The sequence below is a fragment of the Lissotriton helveticus genome, chromosome 7 (genome assembly GCF_964261635.1).
Source record: "Lissotriton helveticus chromosome 7, aLisHel1.1, whole genome shotgun sequence".
Taxonomy (NCBI): domain Eukaryota; kingdom Metazoa; phylum Chordata; class Amphibia; order Caudata; family Salamandridae; genus Lissotriton; species Lissotriton helveticus.
In genome coordinates, this window is record NC_136068.1 from 204,982,614 (window position 1) to 205,009,988 (window position 27,375).

General features: G+C 46.0%; 1 protein-coding gene across 1 annotated transcript in view; it reads right to left on the bottom strand.

Moving 5' to 3' along the window:
- Positions 1 to 27,375, bottom strand: part of SLC13A3 (solute carrier family 13 member 3) — a 421,387-nt gene that overhangs the window by 68,788 nt on the left and 325,224 nt on the right. Inside the window, exon 10 of the mRNA XM_078651950.1 lies at positions 13,588 to 13,700. Within this exon, the coding sequence (XP_078508076.1) occupies positions 13,588 to 13,700 (113 nt within the window). The remainder of the gene's footprint in view (positions 1 to 13,587; positions 13,701 to 27,375) is intronic.

Below are 27,375 nucleotides of genomic sequence, written 5' to 3' on the forward strand. Positions count from 1 at the left end.
CCCAGGGAAATCCTTTGGCCTATTCCTCCAACAAGTGGCAAGCCCTCCTGAACAGAGCTTTTTTTTCCTAGGAAGGACGGCTAGTCAAACAAGCCTGCCTTACCCCTATATCTGTCCATGCATTATCAAATAAAAGCAAAGCCACACCGCATGCATATCCATGTCCCCGTCTCTTCCCCTTTCACCCAAACTGATAAACTGCGCATCTTCCCGACATCCACATACGGTATATGTACATACAAAGAACCCCTGGGAATCTCGTTGACTTTCAGGAGGAATCCTGAAAATTGTGGCCTGAATCAAGCCCTCTGGGACTTCCGTTCGGCATGCATAAATAACTAAGACACTATTCAGTCGGTGCCAGTGCACCTCACAGATAACAAACCTTCTTGTTGAACAGCTTCTAGAAGGCATGTGCCCTGATCAGCACAGAGAGATGGTAGATTACCTTCCAAGCAAAGAAATATATGCCACGCACTAGGGTGCTTTTTTAGTGGACAGGGAAAGGAATTTATTTGAAGCATCTGGTGGGATACTCACGAGAAATAGGATGAAAAGTCCTGTATTTTCAATTACAGCTGTAGGTTTGTTAAATATTAATCTTTGTGCAGGTTCAATTTTTTGCATGCAAATGTATTCACAAAATCTCAATTAGAAGCATTTCCCAATCACTTTCAGACAATTACAAGATTTAGCTTTTTTTTGCTTCAGATAAGTCACTTAAGGCAATGTGAGCGCTTGGAGAAACAAGTGGGAAGAATGGTAAAAGCAAAGACAGGGAGCGAAAGAGAAGTACCCATCAGCATGTAAGGACAGACTTTGAAGTGTGACTGACCTACCACCACACCTGTAAAGGTTTCTGAAGATGTCCAATAGAAAATTGAGAGAGTGAAAATTTGACATGATAAAATCAGAATGTGCATTATCTGGCACCTAGTTTCTACTCTAGCCAGGGATCCATGTAGAGCCCAAACAATGCAGGATTTTCATGACCTGGTGTAAACAAGGTACATTAATCTGCTTAATATGCGCCACAAGACCTTCTGCCCAGTGGCTTCAAGAAACCTTACAGCACCTGGGACGAGATTTGAAAGAGGAGCAAGAGCATGCCTTTGTACTTTAAAGTAGCAAGGATAAAATGCTTCAAATTGGGGCATTTTCCATATCTGCGCTCTGCCAGTAGTAAAGAAACATTCTAATCTTCTTCAGATGCCAAATACATTGCTGTGTGCTGAATGGCTATTAAATCATACCACCGAAGAAAACATTGCAGCAGGTAGCAGTGTAAAACACACAGAGCTCGCAGACACTGCGGAAGCCTGTTTAGTACAGATAACTGTGTAAAACACACTCAGAGAAGCGAGCGAGACACTCCCAAAGACTACTCTGCAGCAGGTAACAATGTAAAACGCACACAGATACACCGCTGAAGAATACCTGGCAGATTGTGAGACTGTAGAACAGCGGGAGCCCAGAGGCACAGTCAAACGCTTGTGGCAGCACATGACAGTGTACAACACACAGGGAGCAGAGCCACTGCTGAAGACTATGTGGCAGCAGGTGACAGTGTAAAAACACACAGCTGCACTCACTGTCCTGCCTCATCTTCACTCTTTTCCTGTCTCACCTCACCTCACTATCCCCTTGCTTTCACTGACCTGTCTCACTTACACTAGCCCATCCTACCGCAACTATATTTTTCTGCCTCCCACTGTCCTGCTTCACTCGCTGTGCTTTCTCATCTGTTTTTACAGCCCTGTCTCACCATCTCTTACTGTCCTGTCACAAATGTTCTCCAGCTTCGACTTTGTCTCACCTTATCACATTGCCTTTTCCCACCTGCCTTCACCCCTCTCACCTTCATTCACTTCTTCTCACTTACATGCATTCACTCACTGCCATGACTCACCTGCCCTCACCATTTGTCTCCTCTCCACTTCCTGACTTGTCTCGTCTGCTCTCACTGCTCCATTTTACCCGCACCTACCCCCAGTCTACCTTCTCTGCACTCGCCATACTGCCCACCTGTACTTACTGTAATGTACCATCAGCTCTCACTGCCCTGCATTGCTTGCTCTCACAGTGTTCCACCTACCCTCACTGGCCTACTTCATCTGCTGCTCTTCTTCACCATGCCCTAACCCAGCTACCGTCACCTCGCTGATTTGCCTGCACACACTGTCCTGTTACTTGCGTGCCCACTGCCCTCACAACTCTGCCTCAGGTGACCCCCCCCCCCAGGACCACAGAACAGACCCCACAGGACCCCATCACATCCAGGCCTGCTCACATTCCTGCCTCGTTTGCTCTCACCGCAACATGCTGAACAGATATGGCACACGCCTGGAGGTGCGTGTCACTCAACTTAAGCATCTCTCGGGGACTGGCAAAATTGATGCCCAGGGCCGTCATTGGTAGCGCTTTCCTGCGCTACAAGATTGACGACCCTGGGGACAAGTCACCCACATACATTGTTACATACCGCCGGCCCACTCCAGCAAAGTGGCACTACGTTAGGGTGCGCGGCGCACGCTGCATGTAGTGCAAGCAGGTGCGCTTGCACTCACAATCACGTACAGGTGCTGCTGCCTCCTTCGAATTAAAAAATGTTCCCCCCTTCTGCCGCCCTAGCCCTTTTGCCGCCCTAGCTAGTGCTGCCTAATTGTAGAAACGGCCCTGCACAGACCACAAAGACACCTCCGAAGACTTCCTGGCCGCAGATGACAGTGCAAAACACACAGGGCTCAAAGACACTGGCATAAATCATGCGAACGCATATAACGCACTAACTGTGGCCTTACCTGTACCGTGACGATGGTGAGGCGGGAGTCACACACACGGTCTGCTGCCTGCGCACGAGGCGAGCTCCAGCTCCAGGCTACACGTCACAGCGGCGGGCGTCCCGAAATCACACAGTGATTGGCCTGCACTGGACCAGCCAATCCTGGCGCTAGGGGGGCACATTTGCTGCTCGCCCTGTCGCCCCTTCAAACCCGGGCTAGGCTGGCTAAGAAGTACCCCTGGGCCCCGCTGGGGAACTTTCATTGCGCATGCTTGGGAAAGTTGAATCCCAACTCGCACTTGCGCACTACGGTCCGTCTGTCTGCTGCAGCCTGAGTGTACTGTCACTCAAGCTGCAGCAGGCCACCCCCCCCTGCACATTCCGAAATCGCCGGGTGTGTCCCGGCGGCTGACTCGTACACTTCTGTTCTGTGAGTAATTTTATTGTAAGAGGATTGCGGCCGCGATGCGGGTCCATGTGGCTGGTGGGGCTACGCCCCTACGCCCCAATGGACGCACCGCTGCTGGTCGTGTGAGAGGCCCTTGGCACTCTGGGAAATAGTTTTTTTAAGTAGAGCAAACACTGAAGCCACAATCCCTCATATCAATTGACACACACACTCTGGATGCACTGCTAACCTCATCTGCAGCAAAATATTCGAGCAACTCAGAAGTTCCTAGAGGGACATGTCCTTGCCCACCCAGCATACACTGGTGAGGGAGTACCATGGATTATGGTATCGTGAGGGAGAGGATCTGGTGACACACCTCTTTAGGAATGAGCAGAGGACCCTGGAGAGCATAGGGTATGAACTATCGGGCCTGGTCTTATCCAATTCAGACTTCTGTGGAATGGCTGGTTTGAAGGTCATGAATGTTGCAACCCTCTAAGAGACCATGGGTGAAATCAACAGATTTTTCTAACAACTGAGGTGTGACGGCTTAAGAAGCAGCAAAGTGACCAAAAGGGCTCATGCCCTGATGAAAGATGATTTAAGAATGTGATTGGCTAAACTGAAACAGGAAATTGAAAAGCCTTAATGACAATCTTAGCACCCTCACAGTTATCCTGAGCATGACATTTCAAAGTCCAAAATGAAGTCTGTTCGTGAACATCTGAAGATTGCAGATAATCAGCTCAAGGTGAATGAGACAAAGTAAACACAAGGAGATGATGGACGGAGAGCTGAAACCTTTCAAACACTCACCCCAAGTCACAGATCTGGGTTGAATCCATCATCGTTCCTTAGCTCACTTCGCCACCCAGTTCAGTCAATTTTATATGCAAATCAGTCTTGACCCGGACTCCTACTCAGGAGGTCATGCCTTCTCATACATTGCCCCTAAAGTGGAACAATCTCCCACACCACATTAGAGCTCATAGTTTAATGACTTCCGCAAGAAGCTGGTTCTTCGAGTAAGACTTCCGAGGCCAGCCTCCACACACCTGCGAAGCACCAGGATGCCCTCACAGGTGAATAGGCACTGTAAAACTACACAAAACATAACTATTACTAGAAGCATACCGTCATTAAATTGTTCTTGAGAAGTTGCGAAACTAACTATAAGAATATTTAAAAAATGAAAAAGTCCCATTTCAAGCTCGATGATAGTGTTCAGCTCAAATCATCACTTCTTCTGAATTACAGATTCGAATTTTTGTCTTATCTGGATTCCACCTAATTTGCCTCAATCATCATGGTTGCTGTAAACTGGTCTTATTTCACTCTGAAAATGGCTACACATTGTTCCCATGTAGGCATTGGGAAATATTTGTCTCGTATCTCATTGCTGTAGGAGGTGAAAAACGTTCTCTGGCTAGAAAATGGCATATACTTTTCCACAATTTAGGGGTGGAAGGAAGAAATACTTATGATAACCTGGATGAAATTCCTTTGGAAATGCAGAAAGAGAACAAAGCAATGTATTTGAAATGTTAGTTGTGATGCTAGAAAAGCATTTTTGACCCACGGGTTAATGTAGTCCTTGAATAACAAACACTTTACAATGGTTCAAGTGAGGGTGGAGAAGGTGAGAAATTATGTGAAATCCTTGAAGCATCTGGCTCATATGTGTGAATTTAGTACAGTACTCTCACTGGTTCTCTGATAAGAGACCATTTGGTGAGATGTACCAATTGCTGGGAAGTGCAGACAAGTTACTTGCTAAAAATCTAGATTTAAAGGAGGCAGTTGCAATAAGCGGGGAAAGGGAAATACTTTAAATTGGATGTGCTAGTTTTGAAAAAGTAGCACTAGTGATTTGAAGAATGATAATGGGTAATTGATAGGGGAGCTGTTAGCACAGGACAATGTGGATGACTGTGGGCATAAAGTGAGTGGTGTAGGAAAAGCCTCTTTTTATGGCAAGGATATCATAGAATCAGAAAATACGCTATAGATGGGGAAATAGTGGTTATGGATTTAGAAGTCTAAAATGTCAAAAATGCCATGTGGAAGAAATGTGGAAAAAGAGGCCATTCTGACAGGGTTTGTCGTAGTGACAAAATGCAAACTGTGGTATGCGTTACAGTTGGTAGGAAGAAAGTGATTCTGAACAAAAGAAACAATAGTGTAGGTAGTGAACAGTTGGTGTGTTAGACCTGGTATCCTTAGCGTGGTTTCCCCTGTCTTCTCACCTCTACTTCCCGTATTTTTTACACTATGCTGGACTTCATTGTTGCTGGTTTATGTTCTCTGTAATGTAATGTAATGTAATGTAATGAGCATTTCTACCGCGCAGCTTCCACTCCAAGGAGTATCTTGGCGCATTACACAACTCAGATGGAGGAGTTGGAAAGGGAAAAGAAGGTACTCTGATTTCTGATCACACATTACACTAAAGTCCTGCAGGTGGCGTCAGGCAATGAGAAGATCCAGGTTTTCAATGCCTTCCTGAAAGGGACTTCTTGAGAAAAGGACCGCAAAAAGAGAGGAAGTTTATTCCAGGCTTTAGATCCGAGTACAAAAAGGGATTTGCCACACTTTGTGGCTAATTTAAAATGAGGGAGGGAAAGTAAATTCTGACTTGCAGATCTCAAACTTCGCGATGGATAATATCTTTTAAACCCATTGTATAAATAGGTAGGGCCTCGTTGGGGAAAAGCCCGAAAGGTAATTAAAAGAAGCTTAAACAAGATTCTTTTACCTATTGGGAGCCAATGGAGGGTGTTTAAGGCTGCTGAGGCTGACGATTTACGAGGCAGGCGTAGAACAAGGCGGGCTGCCGCATTTTGGACCATCTGTAATTTGTGGAGGACAGATTTGTTAGCTCCAACGTATAATCCGTTACAGTAGTCCAGCCTAGAACTTATTAAGGCCACTGCGACGGTTTTCCTCGCCGATAAGGGGAGAAGATCGAAAAACTTCCTTAGTGCCTTGATGATTTGAAAGCACGTGCCTGCTACTGCTACAGCCTGGGGTTTAAAGGATAGCTGGTTGTCAAATTTCATGCCCAAATTGCGAGCAGATGCAATTGTGTTGGGGGCACTTCAGCATCCGAAGGCCAGCATACTATTGGGGAAAAAAGATTGTCCTTCCCAATGGGAAGGATCTCAGTTTTTCCGGCGTTGCACTTTAAATGGTTATTGGTCATCCATTTAAAGATTGCTGCAAGGCAATCCTTGAGATCTTCCTCGGCACCTGGGCGCTCCTTATCCAACACCAAAATCAGTTGGGTATCGTCAGCGTATGAAATAGAACTGATCCTGAATGACGCGATCAGTTTCATCAGGGGTGCCATATATAGGTTGAAAAGAACAGGGCTCAAACTAGAGCCCTGCGGTACCCCTGAGCTGACGTTTTTGGCCTCCGATTGGTATGGCCCCAAGACTGTTATTTGGTGTCTGTTGGTAAGGAAATTCCTACACCAGGCCAACACCTGTCCCCCTACACCTGCGGCAGCCAACCGGTCCACTAAGATGATGTGTGAGACCGTATCGAAGGCTGCCGACAGGTCAAGTAGGATAAGGACAGCCTTTTTTCCTTGGTCCATTGCTGCCCTAAGAGTTTCTGTGGTATATAGTAGGGCTGATTCGGTAGAGTGTTCTGACCGAAATCCTGACTGATTAGGATGGAGAACGTTATTCTTCTCCAAAAAATTGGTCAGCTGGCTGTTGACGAACCTTTCAGTCAGCTTGGAAAGAATGGGTAACAAGGAAATCGGGCGTAGGTTGGACAGGGTAGTAGGATCGGCCAGGGCCTTTTTTTGGAGCGGCTTAACAGCTGCCAGCTTCCAGTCGTTGGGGATATTAGCCGTTGCTAGAGAGGAATTGATAATATTATTTATCATTGGATTAACCATCTCTATTAATAAATGCAACACCGGGGGAGGGCAGGGATCAAAGAGGGAGCCTGATTTGCAGGCCAAAATTGCTTTGGCGGATTCCTCCAGAGATACTGGGGCAAAGTCATCCAAGCAAGGGGACAATATTGTCTCTCCTTTCTCTTCAGCATCCATTATTACAGCAGTTCCTGATGGAAAGGTATTTGTAATGGCCAGGATTTTATTATCGAAATAATCAGATATCGCATTGCAAAGATCTTGCGATGGAGGGATTGCTTGCGATAGAGCTGAAGGATTCATAAAATCCTTAACAATCTTAAAGATTGTTTTTTGTTCCTGGCCAGCCATAGATATGGCCTGCAGATAGTAAGTTTTTTTTGCTAACTTTATCCCTGCATGGTACTTCGTCTAGCTTCTATATAGGTAGTACGTGCAGTTGTGTCGTAATTTCGACGCCACCTCCGTTCCTTCGATTTTACTTCACCTAGTTCAAGAGTTGTTGAAAACCAGGGGGCATTCTTTTTTGCCTTCCCGGATTTGGGGTTTTCATTTCTAGATGATTTAAGTAATGTACCTGCTTCAGCAATCCAATCACAGAAAGTCTGATTATCAGCAGAGGTACAGTCAACTAGAACTGGTAGGCTAGTCTTAAGTTTTTCAACAATATCAGGTCTGCTGGCTAGTAGCTTCCAGTCAGGAAGAAGTTTGGTATGCGATTTGTCCTTATCCTTTAGAGGCCTTGAAGAGGGTTTCGAAGTCCCAATTATATTAAAAGGAATTAAAAAGTGATCTGTCCATATCTGAGGACAGGGGGGTTTAGCTATCAGACTGGGATAATTAGAACAGATACAGTCTAGCAAATGTCCTGCTTGGTGGGTAGGTTCCTGATTCACGAGGGTGAGGCCCAGCACTTCAATTGTGTCTAGAAAACCGCTGACCCCAGGATCAGTTGGGGACTCAAGGTGCAGATTGAGATCACCCAGAACTGAGCAGTTAGAAAACCTGATTGTTAGATCGGTCAGCACCTCACCTATAGAGTCCAAAAATTTTATGGGAGAACCCGGGGGGCGGTAGATAAAGGCTCCCGAGAAAACAAAAGAATCCCGGATTTCCAGGGAGAAGGCTAAAGCTTCTGCTTCTTTTATTTCCGTCAGTTCTTCGATGGAGCATTTAAAGATGTTTCGATAAATAATAGCAAGGCCTCCACCCCGTTGTTCATGTCTATCTAAGCGCTGAATAAGATAATCGTGAGGCAAGGCTATGGATAGAGCAGGGTTACACCACGGCTTTAGCCACGTTTCTGTGACCAGAAGCCAGTCTAGATGCGATTCAGTAATAAGATCGTAAATGTTCTGGGCATTTTTCACTAGGGAGCGTGTGTTAATTAAACCACCCTCTGGGCACTTCACCACTGCTGATCAGTGCTAAAGTGCAAGTGCTCCCTGTGTAAATTGTGATTCTGATTGGTTATCCATGAGTGGCACATTTGACTTACTGGTAAGTCCTAGTAAAGTGCACTGTGTGTGCCCCGGGCCTGTATATTAAATGCTACTAGTGGGCCTGCAGCACTGGTTGTGCCACCCACATGAGTAGCCCTGTAAACTTGTCTCAGGCCTGCCATTGCAGTGTCTGAAAGTGCAGTTTTAAACTGCCATGTTGATCTGGCAAGTGCACCCACATCCCAGGCCCAAACATTCCCTTTAACTACATGTAAGGCACCCCTAAAGTAGGCCCAAGGTACCACTATGGGCAGGGTTCAATGTATGTGAAAGGTGGGATATATACTGGCATGTTTTACCTGTCCTGATTGTGCCAATTTCATGTTTCACCACTGCAAGGACTACCTCTCACATAGGCTTTCATTGGAGCTGCCCTGTAACCTCTTACAAGTGTAACTTGCAATTGGGAAACGCTAGAGACTTGGAGTTTGGGCTCTCTGAGCTCAGAATTTAAAAACACATCTTTAAGTGAAAGTGTTTTTTAAATTGTGTGTTTGAAATTGCCAATTTTAAAAAGTGGGCTTTTTTTATTTTACCATCTTGTGCCTCTGCCTCCCTGTGGAATCAACATCTGGTTTAGACCAACAGGAGCCAGTTTGTGCATTCACTCTTGACAGTTACACAAAGGGAGTTGAGGTTTGCCCTTCATATCCTGATTGCCCATCACCAGCCTGATGAGCCTTCCTGAGTAAGAGTGGTGGGAGGAGTTGTCACATACATCTGAATACAGCTGTGCCTGGCCTCTCACAATGCTGTCTCCACCGCCCTGGAGTGTGTCTGGAGCCAAGACCGGGCAAGGCAGGATGTTTGAACTACAAAGACTCTTCGTTGAAGTATGCCTACTTCAGAGGCCAAAAGGGGCATAAGTATTGGAACTAAAACCCCAGACTTTTAGAACACTTCTGGATCAAGTGGAGACTCTGGTAGGAGGTAGAGCTGAAGAGCTGTAAGGAGGAGTACTGTTCCTTTGCTGTGTGTTGCTTTGCTGGGTCGGTCTGCAGTTGCTGCTTCTCTCTTGGAGAGCAAAAGGACTGGACTTTGCTGTGTAAACTTCTTGAGAAGTTTCAACAAGGTTTTGATTGGGCTTGCATCCTGTTAAGAAGTCTCAGGGCCAGCAAATACTTCACTTGTAGCATTCCTGAACTCCACTGCTGAGAGTTCCGACCTGCCAAGTGGTGCCAATTCCAGTTTTGGGCCCTTGGAGGTGGGAAGTGCTGCTAAAGACTTCAAAATCGATGTTTTGCCCTTCCGTGTTTTTCTGATGAAGCAGTCATGCAGGAGAAATTTCTAAGCACCACTGCCCTGCAGCTGAAGAAATCGATGCAGAGTCCACCCGCGGCCAAAGAAACAGCTGCAGCCCGAGTTCAGCGCACCATGTTTCCGAACTATGAGACCACCGCACTAACTCCGATGCAGGCCCTGCTGTGCAGCTGAGAGAATCAATGCATTATTTGACTGCAGCTGAAAGAATCGATGCAGCACCAGTTTGCCTTTGCATCAACCTCCAGCACATGCAGATTTCCACACATTGCACCTGTGTGCCAAGTTTTCCACTGCATTACCCGCAGACCAGAACTGTCTTAGATTTCAACACACCGCTTCCCCTTACAGTCCAGAACCAACTCAACACCTCTGCTGTGTACAGCAGAACTGTTGCGTTGCTTCACCAGGGACTTTGAAACTGACACATCATTGTGTTTTCTGAAGCTTCACTCCTCTCTGGCTGTTTAACTTGCTGATTTTGATGCATCCAAGGTACTTTGTGCTCAAAATAACCGCATCCATAGTGTTCTGTGGACAGAATTGCATAAACCTTTCAAAACTGATATTTTAAGTTATATATGTTGAGTTTTTGTCATTTTGATCCTGTTTGGTTTAGATTGTTTATTTTTCTATACTGTTGTGGTGTCCATTTGTAGTGTTCTGACTATGTTACTGTGTGTGTTATGTACAAATACTTTACACATTGCCTCTGATATTGGCTTGACTGCTCGTGCTAAGGTACCGAGGGAGTGAGCAGGGGTTATCTTGGGTATGTAACTCCCTTACTCTGACTAGAAGGAAGGGTCCCTACTTGGAAGGGTGCATACCACTGCCAACTAGAGACCCCCTTTCTAACATGGTCCTTCCAGAGTATGAAATAATGGTGGGTGGCAAGAAAAGATTAGTATGGCAGACTCAGGGCCACTTAATACTAGGAGTGGTGATTTAAATTGCGATAAGCTATTTGGTCAGGATAAGATTACACTTTTCCTATCAGACATCAATTTGGTCGGATATGGTGGCATAAAAATTCATGTGTTTGGCTACACGGTCATGAAGATTCAGTTTTGCAATAGAAATCCGATTGACAAGATGCTGCAAAGCATGGTTATGACTTGTTAGAGTGCCGTCATCAAGGTGAGCAGTATTATATTGAAACTTAGTAATTCTAGTATCCAACTGTAAGAAGGGAACAGACACAGTCTGGGAATTCATTGAAGTTTTTAAGGGAGGATCTTGGGTCACTAATGGGCTATAAATACAAAATTATCCTCAAGAATAGTGGTGAGCCATTTGGGCTCAGGCATAACAGTCCCTAACATGATGATAGGTCCAATCAAGGATCAGTTGCAGAAGCTGCTTAAGCAGGGTGTTGTAGAGGAGATGGAGTCCTGAGTGGCTTGCCCGAGTAGTACTAGCACCTGAGGGATGTGAAAAAATAAGGATGTGTGTTAACCTCTGTGATCTTAATAAACACATCTGGGTCATCAACAATATCTCTGAGGCTCTAACACGGTTTGTGGCTGATAGCCAGAAATCGGTCCTAGGATGCTTGATTCCGGTCCAGGGAAGACATTGCTTGGCAGTTCGGGCTGGACTGTTCCCATGAGGCACAGGGTCAAGGCTGATTTGCATATGGCCATGTCTGAACTAGGGTGGTGTGGTGAGCAAAATAATGATGGATTAAACCCAGATCTGTGACTGGGGGTGAATGTTTTGCCATTGTGCAACATTCCGTCCATCAATTGTTGTTTTTGCAAGTGCACCCACTTGCCAGGCCTAGCCTTCCCTTTTCTTGCATGTTAGGCGCCCCTAAGGTAGGCCCAAGGTACCCCTGTGGGCAGGGTGCAGTGTATGTGAAAGGTAGGACATGCCCTGATGTGTGTGGCATGTCCTGACAGTGAAAAACTGGCAACTTCGTTTTTCACTATGGTAAGGCTATCTGTTCCCATAGGATATTATGGGGAGTGTGATTATAACATCTAATAAGCATAACTGCCCTGGTAACCAGATGAGAAAAAGTTTAGTATGCTGAACTGAATGTAAAAAATGCATCTTTTAATGATGGTAATTTTTACATTCTGTGTTTGAAATACCTTTTTTAGAAAGTAGTTATTTTCTTGCTTCTCCATCCAGTGTGCCTCTGCTAGGATGTGTATTTACTGTCTGGCGTTGGAGTGATAGGGGCTGAGGATGTGCAGTGGCTCCCTGTTCTGTGTGCTGTTGGGTTTGGCCTGCAGTGGTTGCTTCTGTCTTGGGCAGGGAAATGACTGGACCTTCATCATCCTGCTGTTAGGGTGTTCCCCCAAGGGCTTGAGTAGAGCTTGCCTCCTGTTGGAAGTCTCAGGGATAGAAAAGACTTCAAAGATCCCCTCTGGGAATAAAGAGCAACCTTTGCCAAGGAGAAGAGCTGGGAAAACGGAGGAAGAATACTGCCCCTGTGAAGTTTGTTGTCTTGGGTTGGCCTGCAGTGGCAACATTCTGCCAAGGAAAGTGAAGGAACTTTGCTGTTTGCTGGGTCCCCTGCTTGAGGAAGATCTTCATGGGCTTAAAACTGAGCTCGCCTCCTGTTCTAAAGTCTCAGGGACACAAAGACGTTACCACCAGCTCCCCTGAACTTCCTTGCTGGGAGGTCTGGCCTGCTAAGAGGTACCTGCTGTGGTTTTGGACCTCTGGCAGCTGTTTGCAGCTGGGAGCTGCAAAAATAACGCAACTTCAAGAAGCGTGACACATCCACACCTGTTTCCGATGCATCGTTGAAGAAATCATCGCAGTGCCTGCCCGCGGCTTGAGAAATTTAGTGCACCGATCTCCGAAGCCCGAGATCACCACACCGATTCCGACGCAAGACCTGCTGGGCAGCTGCAAGAATCCACGTATTGTCCCGGATCATCGCATCGAGGTGCCAGGTCTGTCGCATCATTGGAGGATGTCGTAAGAAGCCAACGCCTCACCTCCCCACGCAGTAAGAAACTGACACCACCTCCTCTCCAGTAAGGAACACACACATCACCTCCCCTGAGCAGCAGCAAGAAACAGACGCATCACCTCCCCTGGAGCAAGGAACCAACGCATTACCTTCCCTGAGAGTAAGGAACCAACGCATCACCTTCCCTGTGACCCTTTTTGCTTGTGTGCATGACGCATCCAAGGTACTTTGTGTGAAAAGTGTTGCATCTGAAATTAGCTTTGAACTAAACTATTTCTACCATTTGAAAGTCATATTTCTTTTACGGTTTTGCAGATTTTTGTCGTTTTCGTCTTGTTTGGTTTAGATAAAGATTACTTCTTTTTCTAAACTGGTGTGTTGTCCATTTGCAGTGTTTTCACTGTATTACTGTATGTGTTCACAAATGCTTTACACACTGTCTCTGAGATAAGCCTGTCTGTTCATGCCAAGCTACCAAGGGGGTGCGCAGGGGTTATTTTAGAAGTGTACCCCCCTCACCCTGACTAGAAGCAAGGGTCCCTATTTGGACAAAGGTACCTACCTCTTCCAACTCGAGTCCCCATTTCTAACAAAATGCCATGAGCAACCTCTATATATTTTGCGATACAAAGCGAGGTATCTCTCTACTGTTGTCAATTTGCAAGTCACATTATCTCCTCTTCTCTCCTAAACAAGAAACAGGTCCACTGGTACAATATTTTCCCTAAAAATATATAATTTCAGGTAAAAAAAAACTTTTTGGTTATCAAAGTCATATACAATACATTTTTATAACATGAACATGCAAAAAAGTAAACTGCAAGTCAGTACCTCGCATCCTTTTGCCATTGCAAACCCTCCACCAAGCAGCAAGATAATATTCCAAGGAACCGTTTCCTGTGTTTTCTTCCAAGATAGCAATGGGTGACTTTCAGTGTTTGGTGCTAGCAAAACAAAACAAAAACAATTATAAACATATATTTCAGCATCTATCTATCTATCTAGTTATCTATCTAGTTATCAATCTACCTATCCGGCTATTTATTTAGCACAAACAGTCACACCTAAAGAGGTATCTCCATGATGTGGGGTATGTTTCTGGTAGAATTGAACAATAAAATTACCCTATGCATCCTGATCCATCTACCTAGTTTTTAGCTGTTTTTAGAATATAAGTAATCTATGTACTTAGTCACCGGTGTCACTTGGAACAGAGATTGTGCCCTGGAGAATGCGTTTGTGTTCAGCCCCTCTGCTGGGACCCCAGAGAGACTTTATCTGAAGCTGGTGTGGGGCTGAATTGGGCTGTGGTGGGGAAAGACTCCTCATGGCATACAGAGATGAACCTTTATGGGGACAGCCGTGCAAAAGTGTGGCGGCGTAGACAGAGAGGATTAAGAGATGCTCGTGAGGGTTTTGGATAGTGATATCATCACCCATGGTAGGGAGGCTCTGTTAAAAATATGTGAAGAATAGACCTATCAAAGTAACAAAAGATCCGGATTAAGGAATGACTGTGGTGTGTTACGACATTGAGCAAATGTAGAGTAACCCTATCTTTTATTTATATTTATTTATAGAGGCTTTTGTAGCGCGCTCTGTTACTAAAATGATAGTATCCTGGCGCGGGAGAAAGGGATGACAGATCAAATTATATCCAGATTAGAGGGACAACCATTAGGCAGTGATGTTAAAGAAATGGGTTTTTAGGCCCTTCCTGAACGCCATAATGGATGAGGAAGTTCTCAAATGGAGAGGAAGGGTATTCCAAGCTCTCGCCGCTCTGACAGAGATGGATTGGCCGCCGAGCCTGCTGTATTTAAATTTTGGCACATTCATTTGGTGGAGATTGGTAGACCTGAGAGGGCGGTTGGGGATATAAAGGGAAAATCTTTTTCTCAGGTAAACTGGGCCCGTTTGATGGACTGCTCGGTATGCCAGCACAAGGATTTTAAATAAGATCCTTTGAGCAACTGGAAGCCAGTGGAGAGTTCTAAGAGGTTGACGGACACTAGAACTTCTGGGTATATTAAACAACAGCCGAACCGCAGCATTTTGAAGGACTTGAAGGCGATGAATCAGATAGGCCGGAAGTCCACAGAAGAGGGCATTCGCATAATCCAATCTGGATAATATGAGGGCGCGAATGACCGTCTCCTTGGCCTCTCTCGGAAGCAGAGGGAGAAATCTGCGCAGGGTTTTTAGTGTGGAAAAGCAAATCCCAGTAAGTCTTTTCAGATGGTCCTCAAATCTGAGGTTGTCGCTAAACCAGACTCCTAGGTTTTTTGCAGGTCCACCGATAGATTTGGGACATGGGAGATCGGTGGGCCAGAGGGAGTCACTAAAGTTATCTGGAAAGGAGCCATACAGCAGGATTTCAGATTTGCTCTCATTACATTTAAGTTGGGCACAAGCCAGCCAGCGAAAGACCGATGATAAACAGAATTGAGCTCTCGATATGTCCAAGTTGTTTTTAGGCCATGTGAACAAAAGCTGTGTATCATCGGCATAGGCCATAATTTTTGCTCCTAGCTGTTCTGCAAGATAAATGAGAGGGGTCATATATATATTAAAAAGCAGGGGGCTGAGGGTGGAGCCCTGTGGGACACCAGTTGAAAGTTTTTTGGGAGAGGAGGAAAAAGGCGGCATCCACACTTGCTGGGACCTATTATCCAAAAAAGATGTCAGCCAGCCGAGAGCGGAACCAGTTATGCCTATGGCCGCTAGTTTGGTAAGTAAGAGGGAGTGAGGAACCGTATCGAAGGCGGCAGAGAGGTCCAATAAAATCAGAGCCGCTCTGCCGCCTCCGTCCAAACATTCCCGGATAGCCTCAGAAACCTCAACTAAAGCCGTCTCTGTGCTGAAAGCAGCTCTAAAGCCTGATTGCGCTGGGTGAAGAGCCTGAGAGCTTTCAACGAAATTATCCAACTGTGTGAATGCGACTTTTTCACATATCTTTGCCAGGGCCGGCAACAATGATATGGGCCGGAAGTTAGCGGGGACCTTCGGGTCTAAGCCATTTTTTTTAAGAAGTGGTAACAGTTTGGCCTGCTTCCAACATGCCGGAACAGTGGCAGTGGAAAAAGAGAGGTTGACAATATGTGTCACCTCTTGGCCAACTGTATTGGCCAGGCCCGCAAGGACTCTGGCAGGGCAGGGGTCAGCGGGGGATCCTGATTGTAGAGTAGCAAGAATTTTAACAACATCTGTTTTATCAACTGGAGTAAAAAGGACGAACTGATCCATAGAGACAGGGATAATGGGGGGTGGAATAGTCATTGAGGATGGAAAATTATTACAGACAGTAAGTAAATCGTCTTGGATTTTAGCAATTTTGTCCACAAAGAACACAGAAAGTTCTTCACACCATTTTGCAGAAGAGGTTAGAAGAGGTTGGGCGGCACATGGAGAAACAAAGCTTTTAACAACAGCAAAGATTTCCCTGCTATTGTTATTAGCCTTGGTTATACGCCCATCGTAGTATAGACTTTTTGCCGATTTAATTGCTGCGTAGTACCTCTTTTGTGCCGTCCTCAGTTCTTTCTTGGCCTCAGGGAGATAGGCTTGTCTCCAACGTCTTTCAAGTTTTTTACAACCTGATTTGAGATCGCGGAGAGTATTAGAGAACCAAGGTTTAGAGGGGGTGGAGCGCACTCTGCAAACACGACCTGTTTTAGTTGAAGAAGCGGCTCCACATTTAATCCATGAGTTGAAAGAACTAACGGCTGACTCAATATCAGAGGGAAGTGTAGGGCGAGAGGTATCTAATTGATCACAAAGCGTAACTATATTAATTTTCTGTGTATGAGCAGCTGGTTGATTGGTCTCAGCGGGGCAGGATAGGGGCCAGGTGAACCTAATCAGCATATGGTCAGACCAGGTTACTATTTCAGGGTAAGACATATTTATATCAAAGTTAGTGCATACTAGGTCAAGAACGTGACCCCCTGAATGAGTAGGAGCCTTAACCCACTGTTTTAAATGGGTCATTGCAAAAATATCATTTAACCGAACTGTGTCAGGTAGATCTAAATGGTCCACATGAATATTAAAGTCCCCCAAAAGGAGATATCTGGAGTATTTCAGGGCCCGTGGGACTATCATGTCCTCTAGTGCCTCTAGAAATTTACCTGCATGGCCAGGTGGCCGATACACCACAGTTCCGCCCAAGGTAAAATGTGCCCCCAAAGAAAGAGAAAAGTGGAGCACCTCAGCATCAGCTGGGGGGCCCAAAGGATCAAGAGAAAAAGTCCATTTCTCTCTGAAAATGGCTGCTAAGCCACCTCCTCTGCCTAAGGGGCGATCTTGTCTAGTGATTTTGAAGCCACGTGGAATAGCGAATTCAACAGCTGGGTTGCATGTCTCATTAAGCCACGTTTCTGTGACGAAGAGAAGATCAAACTCATTGTCACTTAACAACTCAAAAATATCATTGGAGTGTTTGACCAGTGATCTAGCATTGATCAAACCAGCCCGAATACATGCCGTATCGATGGGAAGCTGGGTAGGACCAGTTAGAGTAGGCTGGAAACAAAATTTGCATACTTGGCAAATACGCCGAGATGTATCATCCAGCTCCCATCGGTCCCTGCAGGTGCATGCATTTGCGCTAAGTGCTATGAGATACTCACGGGAGTAGCGGACATAGGGCCTATCAGTGGATGGAGAAGCAGCATCAGGGGGGCTGGCGCTGGCCACGTCCGGGGCACGGACGGGCACAGACGGGCCCTCCTTTGGCGCTCCTTCGGCGCGCGGGCGGCGCGCCCGCTGCGCGTGGCCGCTGCGCGTCCTAAAGGGCATGGCTAATTATAGACAGAAGCCCCAACCTCCGCTGGACCGCTAACTCGGGTCCGGCAGGGTCCGACCTACACCAAAGATGGCGGCCGACCTAGCCCTCCACAGCAAACGGCACGTGAAGCCGCGGTGGAACGGGGCTTAGGGGGAGCACAGTCAGTGAAAAGGAAATAGCGGTAGGTTACTGAATGAGCAGATAATATAAACACAATTAAGATAAAAGTATTTAAAAGTTCATTTTTAAAACAGCAAATCAATTCAAATGCATCCGATGGAAATAAAGTACAAGCAGAGGAGAGCCCTCGCAATCTGCTCGCCTTTCTCGAGCGTTGTGCCGAGGTACTGCCACTGCCTCTACACAAGCGCGCTGCCCAACGAGCATCAGGTCTAATTATAGACAGAAGCCCCAACCTCCGCTGGACCGCTAACTCGGGTCCGGCAGGGTCCGACCCACACCAAAGATGGCGGCCGACCTAGCCCTCCACAGCAAACGGCACGTGAAGCCGCGGTGGAACGGGGCTTAGGGGGAGCACAGTCAGTGAAAAGCAAATAGCGGTAGGTTACTGAATGAGCAGATAATATAAACACAATTAAGATAAAAGTATTTAAAAGTTCATTTTTAAAACAGCAAATCAATTCAAATGCATCCGATGGAAATAAAGTACAAGCAGAGGAGAGCCCTCGCAATCTGCTCGCCTTTCTCGAGCGTTGTGCCGAGGTACTGCCACTGCCTCTACACAAGCGCCCCTATCCCTCCGGAAGTGAGCACTTGGGACCTTGATGGACTGGTTTAAGGCAAGGGAAAGGACAGGCTAATGAGGAAATGTGGTGTTCACTAAAACTTTGAAAAATGGGGGGTCTTTGGTTCCCATATTTCCAATTGTCGCAATAGGGGGAATGTTGACAGTGCGAGGCTCTAGTGGGCCATGAATTTAATGCAGAAGAAGAATCCCACTTCCCCAGAAGTGGGGGCCCAACCCACGTCTCATTGCCTTTGCATTGCTCTCAGGGTTATTTATACCTGTAGAGCCCGCATACTTTCTTCTGCTCAACAACCTGCTCTTCGTTATGTTTTATTTGTGAAGATGCACGTAGCGGAGATGTTTAACCTGTTCTGTAAAATTAGAAAAGCAATAAATAAATAAATACAAATATTTTACAACAGACACCTCTTGTTCGTTTCGCAATACCACACTGTTGTAATTCCAAAAGAACTAACAGGTTATCATCAAACGAGAGAAAAGGCCCTACATTGATCTGACAACAAATGAGCTAGTTGACCTACCTCTGCACCTTGCCTTATTTGGATTTTGTTCAACTCTTAAATAAACAACACACATTCACCTATCAGTGTTTCAGATGAAGTGGAAACCTGTTTACACGACATTGTTGAACTTTCTGACTCGGAATATGCCGCTCTGTAAAATCACCTGCAAAAACAACAGTTGATGGACAGAATGCAGAACAATGCCATACATTCACCCCAGTACAGAGATCTGGGCCTAAATCCATCGTTTTTTTGCACTCCACACCACCCCAGTTCAGACATGGCTCTGTAAAATCACAGCAGGATAAATGAAGGCGAGAAGCCACCCAGCCAATCAGAGATCCATGCATCAAAGCACAGACACTGTACCAAAAGCATTCAAAGTTTAGTATCGAAGTGATGTCCCAGGCAGCATATCTAGTCCTGTAAAGCTTTCATTGGATAAAGCCCTTCTGATGAAATGTGTTGCTCCACAAAAGTACTTGAGTCCTAAGGTATCTTTCTTCACTTGATTAACCCATTATCTCTGTCTGAGCATGTGCACTGGTGGGCTGGGAGCCTTTTCATTAAGACCCGTTTAATAGCTGCCTATGAAAACAAGCATTTGCAGATACATTGGGTCTAGCTTTAATTTGCTAAAACATTTAAAAAGAGGCATTCAGAAAGCCTCTTTTATTTGCTTTATCAACAAAGAAGCAAACAAGGATTGCTTTATGTATAGAAAGCGCGAAGGAGGTAAATAATTGCATGTGACATCATGGAAGTGATGGAGTGTACTTTAAAAAAAAAACTTTCATTAAGTTTAGACCGTGCATACAGGAGATAGACAGCATAGAAGTCCCCCAGACACAAGGAAAACAGGGACAGCATATTTACGGTGTATAACAAACCCATTCACAGTATGATTACCAGATCAGTTCTGCCCCTCACTATCGTGGCATTCAATACAACGAAGACATGCTGATCCCTGGTGTCACAGTGATATCTGCAATTACTGGTCTCTTCCGGATGGTGCATAGCAAGCTGGAGCAGTCAAGGAGTCAGTCGGTCGCAGGTGTGGACGCCGCAGGGGTGTCACACGCGGCGCAGATACGTCACCAGTGGTTCCTAGATGTCTGCCGGGTGATATCTGGGGGCATTACGTAATAGTAAGCAGTGAGTTGCACTTGGCATTGTGCTGCATCGCTCAGCCGCGTCAGCGCCGTGGGCGCTGGCCTACGGCCCCAGTCTATCGCCACCCTGCGCTTAGCCAGCAATACAAGTAGCGTAATTAATCTTCTTGCGTGTCAGGGGTATCTTTGACATAACCAAGTAATCATCTTTTAGGGCCTTGCGAGAAGGGGGCTTCGGTTATGTCAATGATTATTGTGCATACATCCTGCCAGTATCACGCCACCTTCGGGCATGTCCATGCAGATGCACAAACGAGGCAGGTTGTGTAAAGCAGCTCATGCATGGCGCGTCTTCCGTCAGTCTGATCCTACGGAGGTGTTTGGGTGCGCGGTATGTTCTGTGCAAGTATTTGAAGTTAATCAATCGGAGTCGGTAGTTGGGGGATAGTCCCTCGGTCTGTCCGCAGCAGTGAAGCCAGTCCTACTCCGATATGTCTTGCCCTAAGTCTATCTCCCAGGCCCTGCGTGCTCACGAAGTGTCCAGCGGGGAAGCAGCTTTGTGACTTGGGAGTGACTATACTGGATGGTGCAGTAAGTTGTGCCTTGCTGCTCTTCTTGGTTTTCGAGAAGCAACTTTTGTCATAGAATAGAGGTGTGTGATAAGCATTCACTGTGATGCAGTTGTGTGTACATATTCAAGTGCAGTGTTGTCGGGAGGGGGGGCAACTGAGAAGGTGCTGTGTATGTCCTTGCAGGTCACTCTAAGGCAATAATATAATAATGTGTCAGATAATATGATTGGCCCCTCTGCTGTGCTAAGTAATGGAGGGAGAAAAAAATTGCAAGGGGAAGAGAAAGGACCACTCAAGGGAGTCAAATGCCTTTATGGCATCCAGCAGGGCCGCCGGGTGGAGATCTTGCATGACCGAGAAAATGGTGCGGAGAATATGAGATGTCGCCCTCCCCTGTATACCTGGAGGAACAACCCCTCCTCCCTCCACCGGGATCAACTCAAGGCAGCACGCAAAAAATACAATGATCCCATCAAGAGCAAAAAGACAACTTTCTTCTGCTCCGCCTTAGACAACGCCAAAAACCGCACCAAAGAACTCTAACATCATCAAGGCCCACACATGTAAACCAGTGACAGCCAACATGGAGGCGTCTAAAATCCACTGTGACAACTTTGCCAGCTTTTTCATTGAAAAAATCTCCAAAATCGATCGATCGCTCATCATCAAGCCCGCCACCTCACTGGACATCCCGACACCAGCATCCAATAGCAATACCCCAATTACCATGTATACCCGCTGGTCCTCCTTCCGTCTCGTCCAGGAAGAAGTGGTAAGCAATCTGATTGCCACCGCTAAACCATCCTCCCACGCCCTCGATCAGCTTCCCTTGAGACTGACTAAAGACTTGAAGCTCACACTAGCCCCAATCTGGTGCAAGATCATCAACAGCTCACTGAGCGAGGGTTGCATTCCAGACTGCCTCAAAATTGGACAAGTCACGCCGCTATTAAAAAAACCTGGCCTCGACCCAAAGGACATGAACAACTTCAGACCGGTTTTGAATCTTCCTCTCCTTTCCAAAATTCTAGAAAGATGTGTTCTTCCACAACTAACCCAACACCTGGAGAACATCAAACTACTAGACCCACACCAATTAGGATTCAGAAAGGGCTGCAGCACCGAAACAGCAATCTTAAATATCTTAGACGATCTCCACATGTCACTCGACTCTGACCAATGTAGCCTTCTCATCCTCCTAGATCGGTCGGCCACGTTCAACACTGTTAACCACACCCTACTCCTCAAAGTCCTTCAGGAGAGAGCGGGCATTGAAAAGACGGCTCTAAAATGGTTCTCCTCCTTTTTCCACAACCGTAAACAAAGAATAAAAATCAACAACTTTGAACCAGACCCCCTTCCAGTTAGCCGAGGAGTTCCCCAAGGGTCAGTTCTCTCCCCACAACTTTTCAACATTTACATGGAACCCCTGACCACACTGCTTAGAAACTCCAACATCCCCTTCCACCTCTACGGGGATGACACACAACTCTATCTGGAAATCTCCTCAATCGCAGACATTCACAGACTGAATGTCATGCTCATTGAGGTCCAACACTGGCTCTCAACCAACCACCTCAAACTTAACCAAGAGAAAACCGAAGTGCTCCTCATCTCCAATAGGAATGAAAACCCCCAAATCGTCGAATGGCTCAAAGCGCTATACACCCTCAACGGCGCCCTTACGACAACTGACTCAGTGAAATCCTTAGGGATTACCCTTGACCCCAAACTAGACTTGAAAAAACCCATCTCAATGACAGCCAAAAGTGCGTTCCTAAATCTGAAACTACTCTACAAAATAAAAACGTTTCTGCTCCCGAAAGATCTTAAACAGGCCACTCAGGCACTGGTGCTCTCCAGAATGGACTATGGCATCGCAGCAGTGACCGGGTCAGCAACTTCACACCTAGGTCCTCTCTCCTCTACTCTCAACGCCGCAGCAATAATGGTCACAGGAACGAAGAAATACGAGCAAATCTCTACGGCACTCAAATAACTGAAATGGCTCCCTATCCACCAGCGAGCCAGCTTCCGTACAGCTTGCCTGACGCACAAAGCCCTGCACAGAGGCATACCAGAATACCTGGCCGCGAAACTCAAGAGGGCTGACCAGGCCAGGAACCTCAGAAGCTCCAACACGCTTCTTCTCATCCCACTCAAATCACAGAAGCACAAAACCGCAAACAAATCCTTTTCGGGAAATGCTCCCAAGATCTGGAACTCCATCCCCCCCCCATATCAGAATGACCACCTCCTTCCTGAAATTCAAGCCATTACTCAAAGCCCTCTTCCTAGAACGTTCTCTGGCATAACGAGATTCTCACTTCTATCTGGGGGCAGGGCAGCTACCCCCCTCTCCTGAAACCTGGCGCTATCGGACTATGTTCCTCGTTGCTCTCAAGTGGACGATCTGCAGACTTTTATTTCTCTTTTTGTTTTAATGGTCTTGTTTACTGCCCAAAAAATTCTCTTGTTCATAATTGTACATACTGTGAAGCGCTCTGATACCCTCGGGTCCAGCTAGCGCTGTACAAAACTTCAATAAATAAGTCGGCGTTATCCTATTTTAGACGGGTGCCTTATCGCCCGGTAGGCCTGCTAGAACTTGTGCCACCTCCTCCGGCGTGATCAGGGAATCCATGTATAAGCGATGTGCAGGATCCAGCCAAAGCAATTCGATGGAGTCCAGGTAGCTTAGCAATGACTGTGTAAATGGTCTCTCCCATTGAGTAAAGCCAGGCGAGGAAAGAGGACATAACAGATGGGAGTTTCTGAGAGGATGCGACAAGGTGCCCTCACATTTCTTAGTTCGGGCACATACTCAGAGGCATGTGGCCTGCACAGCAGCCCAGCCAAGGTCCTGCCAGGGTGGTCCCTCTTCCCATATCGGCGCACCAGCACCTCTCACCCAAGGTATTTGACCTCCCTGTCAGCATCAGTTTGGTATTCAGAGTGTTTGTCCCGTATGTCATCTAGTGTGCTTAGTTGAGGATCGCGACTGTGTGCCCCCTCCAGGTCTCGGATTTCAGACTCCTATAGTACGCCCGCTTGTTTGGCTATACACGCACACCGAATAACCACCTTAAAGGCTTCCCAAAGTGTAGCTGGTGAAGATACGAACCCTTTGTTCAAATCAAAGTACTAGGCAATAGTTTGCCGTAATTCTTCTTTAAACGCCTCGTCGCGCGGGGCCTGGGGAGGAAATCTCCATAGGAACGTCAGAGAGAAAGGCTTTGGGATCTTGAGAGCCAGCCTAACCGGCGAATGATCATGTAATGTGCATGGTAAGTATTCTACTGGTGTGGGCCAAGTGAGGACATATCTTGACACTAGGCAGTAATCAATACTAAACCATGAACCATTTGTGGAGGAGAAACAAGTGCAGTCTCGTTGAGAAGAGTGTGTGACACCATGTGTCTATTAGTGCATTGTCAGCACGGAGTGCATTATGGACTTCCGCCAAGCGCGGGTGTTGGAGCCTGTCACTGGAGCGGTCAAGGGTCCCCTGCAGCACCATGTTAAAGTCACCTCCCTATATTACCAGGTGAGGGCCACAATCTAGGACCTGCCTCCAGACATTAAGAAAAAGTCTGGGTCATCTATATTTGGGCAATAAGGGGTAACCATGATCATTTGTTGAGCGTAGAGCATGCCCACCAGGATTACACATCTCCAAACTTTGTCAATGACCAAGTGCGTTGTGCTCCACGGGAGACCTTTTACAAGCAGAATTGTTACAGCCCAGGCGTAAATGGAATAGACTGAGGAGGAGTGTGCACCGTACCATCTGGCCCAGAGGTGGGTCATGTTGTCTGTGGTCAGGTGCGTCTCTTGTAAAACAAAAACATCTGTCCACACCATGTCTGGCTAGGTATGCATGTACCAGTCTGGATCTACGGTGATCATTTAGGCTCTGTATATTCCAAGTGAAATAAGTCACGGTCGTGATATCAGCGGATAGGGGATATCATTAAGAGTCTGTAGTGTATTGCGCTGCGAAAGCTTTAGAGTCTGTTTTAGCATCGGCCTGAAAGTGGTGGGATTGACTTCCTGTATGCACAGAACTAGAGAAACAGTGTTATCTGACCACAAGAAACAATTGAGAAAATGTGCCCAACATTTGCCCTTCCCTCCCCCACGATATGCCGCGGATGCTTCTTGAACATCACAAGAGATGACAAACTGAGGTTTCACACCTGCACACCTCAACCCACTCCAACCCCCCCAAACAAGTTGAGACATTAATCCACTCCCAGCAAGTTGCTTGGGCATTATGCAATGGGGACATGGTCGCTCCAGGTAGACACCCCCGACCTAGCCTCAGGGTGGCCAAGTGATGCAGTTTGATTAGGTGAACAAGGCATAACAGTTGTGACATGTGTCCATCTCCGCCATTGGAGCATCGCAGCGCAGGCGCGCCACAAGCTGCTCATTCCATTGCAGCCATCGCCTTTGCCCCATGGCAATATTTGCATCATGAGACAATGTTTCAGTCATTGTCGCTGGACCGCCCTCCCTCAGACCATTCAGGAGTGCCAAAAGACCTTTTCCTCTCTCTGCTGATCCGCTTCGCATGCGTTAATGCAACTTTAGGGTCAGTAAAGAATTGTGGTTTGTCCCCGCAGGCGATTCGTAGTTTCACCGGATACAGGAGAGCATAGGAAACTTCCAGCTGTTGGAGGATGTGCTTGGCAGTTACGAATTCTCTTCTTGCATGCTGTACAGACAGAGTAAAGTCTGGGAAGAAGGATAGAGTTTTGCCCATTTCTCTGGCATTGCGCTAGATCGCATCCCTATCGTGGTAGTTCAGCAAGAGAGCGATTATTAGCTACGCGGGGCTCCGGGCTAGCGCCGCTGACCCAGCAACCGATGCACCCATTCAACAATGAACACCGCAGATCGTACCAGGCCAAAAAGTTCTGCAACAGGGATTCAATGTAGTCTCCTATTTTTTAGATCACAGGTGATTCAGCGATGCCCGTGATGGAGCAGGGTTTTCACGAAATGAAACCAGCTCAGTTGAACTTCTCATTATGTGAATTATAAACCAAATTGTGTGAAAATTAACTGCAAAACTAAAAGGGGAAAAGATGAAAACTGTGCAAGAGCGTGCTGAGGAAAAGTTAATATAGGCCGCAAATGCACATGATTAATGCAGAAAATTACAGCTGAGAGTTTCTTTTCACTAACAATTTGAAAATATATGTGCAAAGCGCAGGAAAATGCAAGCTAAAGCATTCATAGAGCGTTTAATAGTGGAGTTTTATAAAATCATAATGATAATAACACTTGTATTTGTTTTTCCTAGAGTGTATTTACTGATCTGCAGAAAAGGCCCAAGAGTCCTTTTAGAATTATTTAGCTTATTAGAAATGCCAAAAGGAGAAACTGTGATCTGTCCTCCGCATGTTCCTGATGATGGCCAAGGTTGTGCAGAGGAAACAAATGAACATTATGAATAGAACTTTCTTGTTGAGTGGAGTATGTGGACACTTGTACTGCTAAATTTGATACATTAGTGAGACGGAGAGATATACAAGCCGCGGAAGTTTGATAAAATAATTTCCTGCGCTAAAGGCTGAATTCCGTGAGCAAATAAAACAATGGAACTGTTGAAAGTTAGGGACACCGAGAGTGGCGCGATTAAACACCCCTTGTTTTAGGACAATGAAATTGAATAATTTCATGTGTAATGATACAATGAGGGTTGGACTTTTAGTAAATCTAGGGTATAACTATTACTCGTAAGAGAATGGGGGTTAGGTGCGTTTTTTCTACTTTGCGAGAGGAGAGTGTGTTGCTGTTTTCCTAATTCTATGGGCTGGCTATTGTTCTGTTGATCCGGACTCTTTGACTTTGCGCCTCAATTCTTCTTGAGGTGCCTAGCTTACTCTCATGGCCAGAGGGTAGCTTTCAGACTTCTAGAACCTTGTGAGATTGGTTAGTATGATATTCTGAATTTTCATAAAAACTATTTGCAAATCTCTTTATCCTTTTGTCTATACGCCTATCCACTCCCTCATTGTGCGGACATTTGAGATGTACAATTGATGATTTATTTTGCTATTTTTCGTTTATGTGATGATCTATGATTCGAGCTGTATTGTACTTGATGAGCAATCACATTTACTTAGATAAAGCATTTTTGAATTTCAAACAGTGTTTGTCCTTATTATCGTCATTGATTTAGTTATATTGAATGATTATATTCTTTATGATGATATTTCTTGAGAATTCTGATATTGTTTTGCCAATCCCTAACTACTAAATAAAGATTCATCGAAGAAGGAAGAGGATAAATAAAATGAGCACATGGGTAAGATTAGTTTAAACTCACCCAACGTGAAAGGTATTAAATTGGGTCCATATTACAAAAATTTGTCAGTCCCCTAACACTGGATCACCGATAATTCTGAGGTTGTTCCGTCTGGAATGAGATTCTAAGTCTTCATTTTTGGCGCAGATTAGTTTCAGCACTTTATCCATTTTAAGCAACTTTTTGCGATCACTTGCAAGTGTGTCTTCCGAGTCTGACACTCTGGATTTTAGCGGTGTTATCCTGCTAGCGTGCAAGTCAATAACAAAATTGACAACCTCACGGCCCTATTGGACCAAGTGAATCTAACGACAGTAAACTTGACTTGACCTCCATTAAGATGGATCAAATGTCCTCATATCTTACATTCATTTCTGCTGCTTGAGTGGTTTGTTCCTCAGCCATCTGCACAGCTTGCCAGCCCGGCCATGGGCCTGCTCTCAAAGGATATTTTTGGTTGCTTACCATCAGTCTTCCCCATGTCTGTAATTAGCTGCTCTCTGAAGCGCAGGGAAAGGCACAGCAGTTTCTCAACAGAGACGGCAGCAGTGGTGT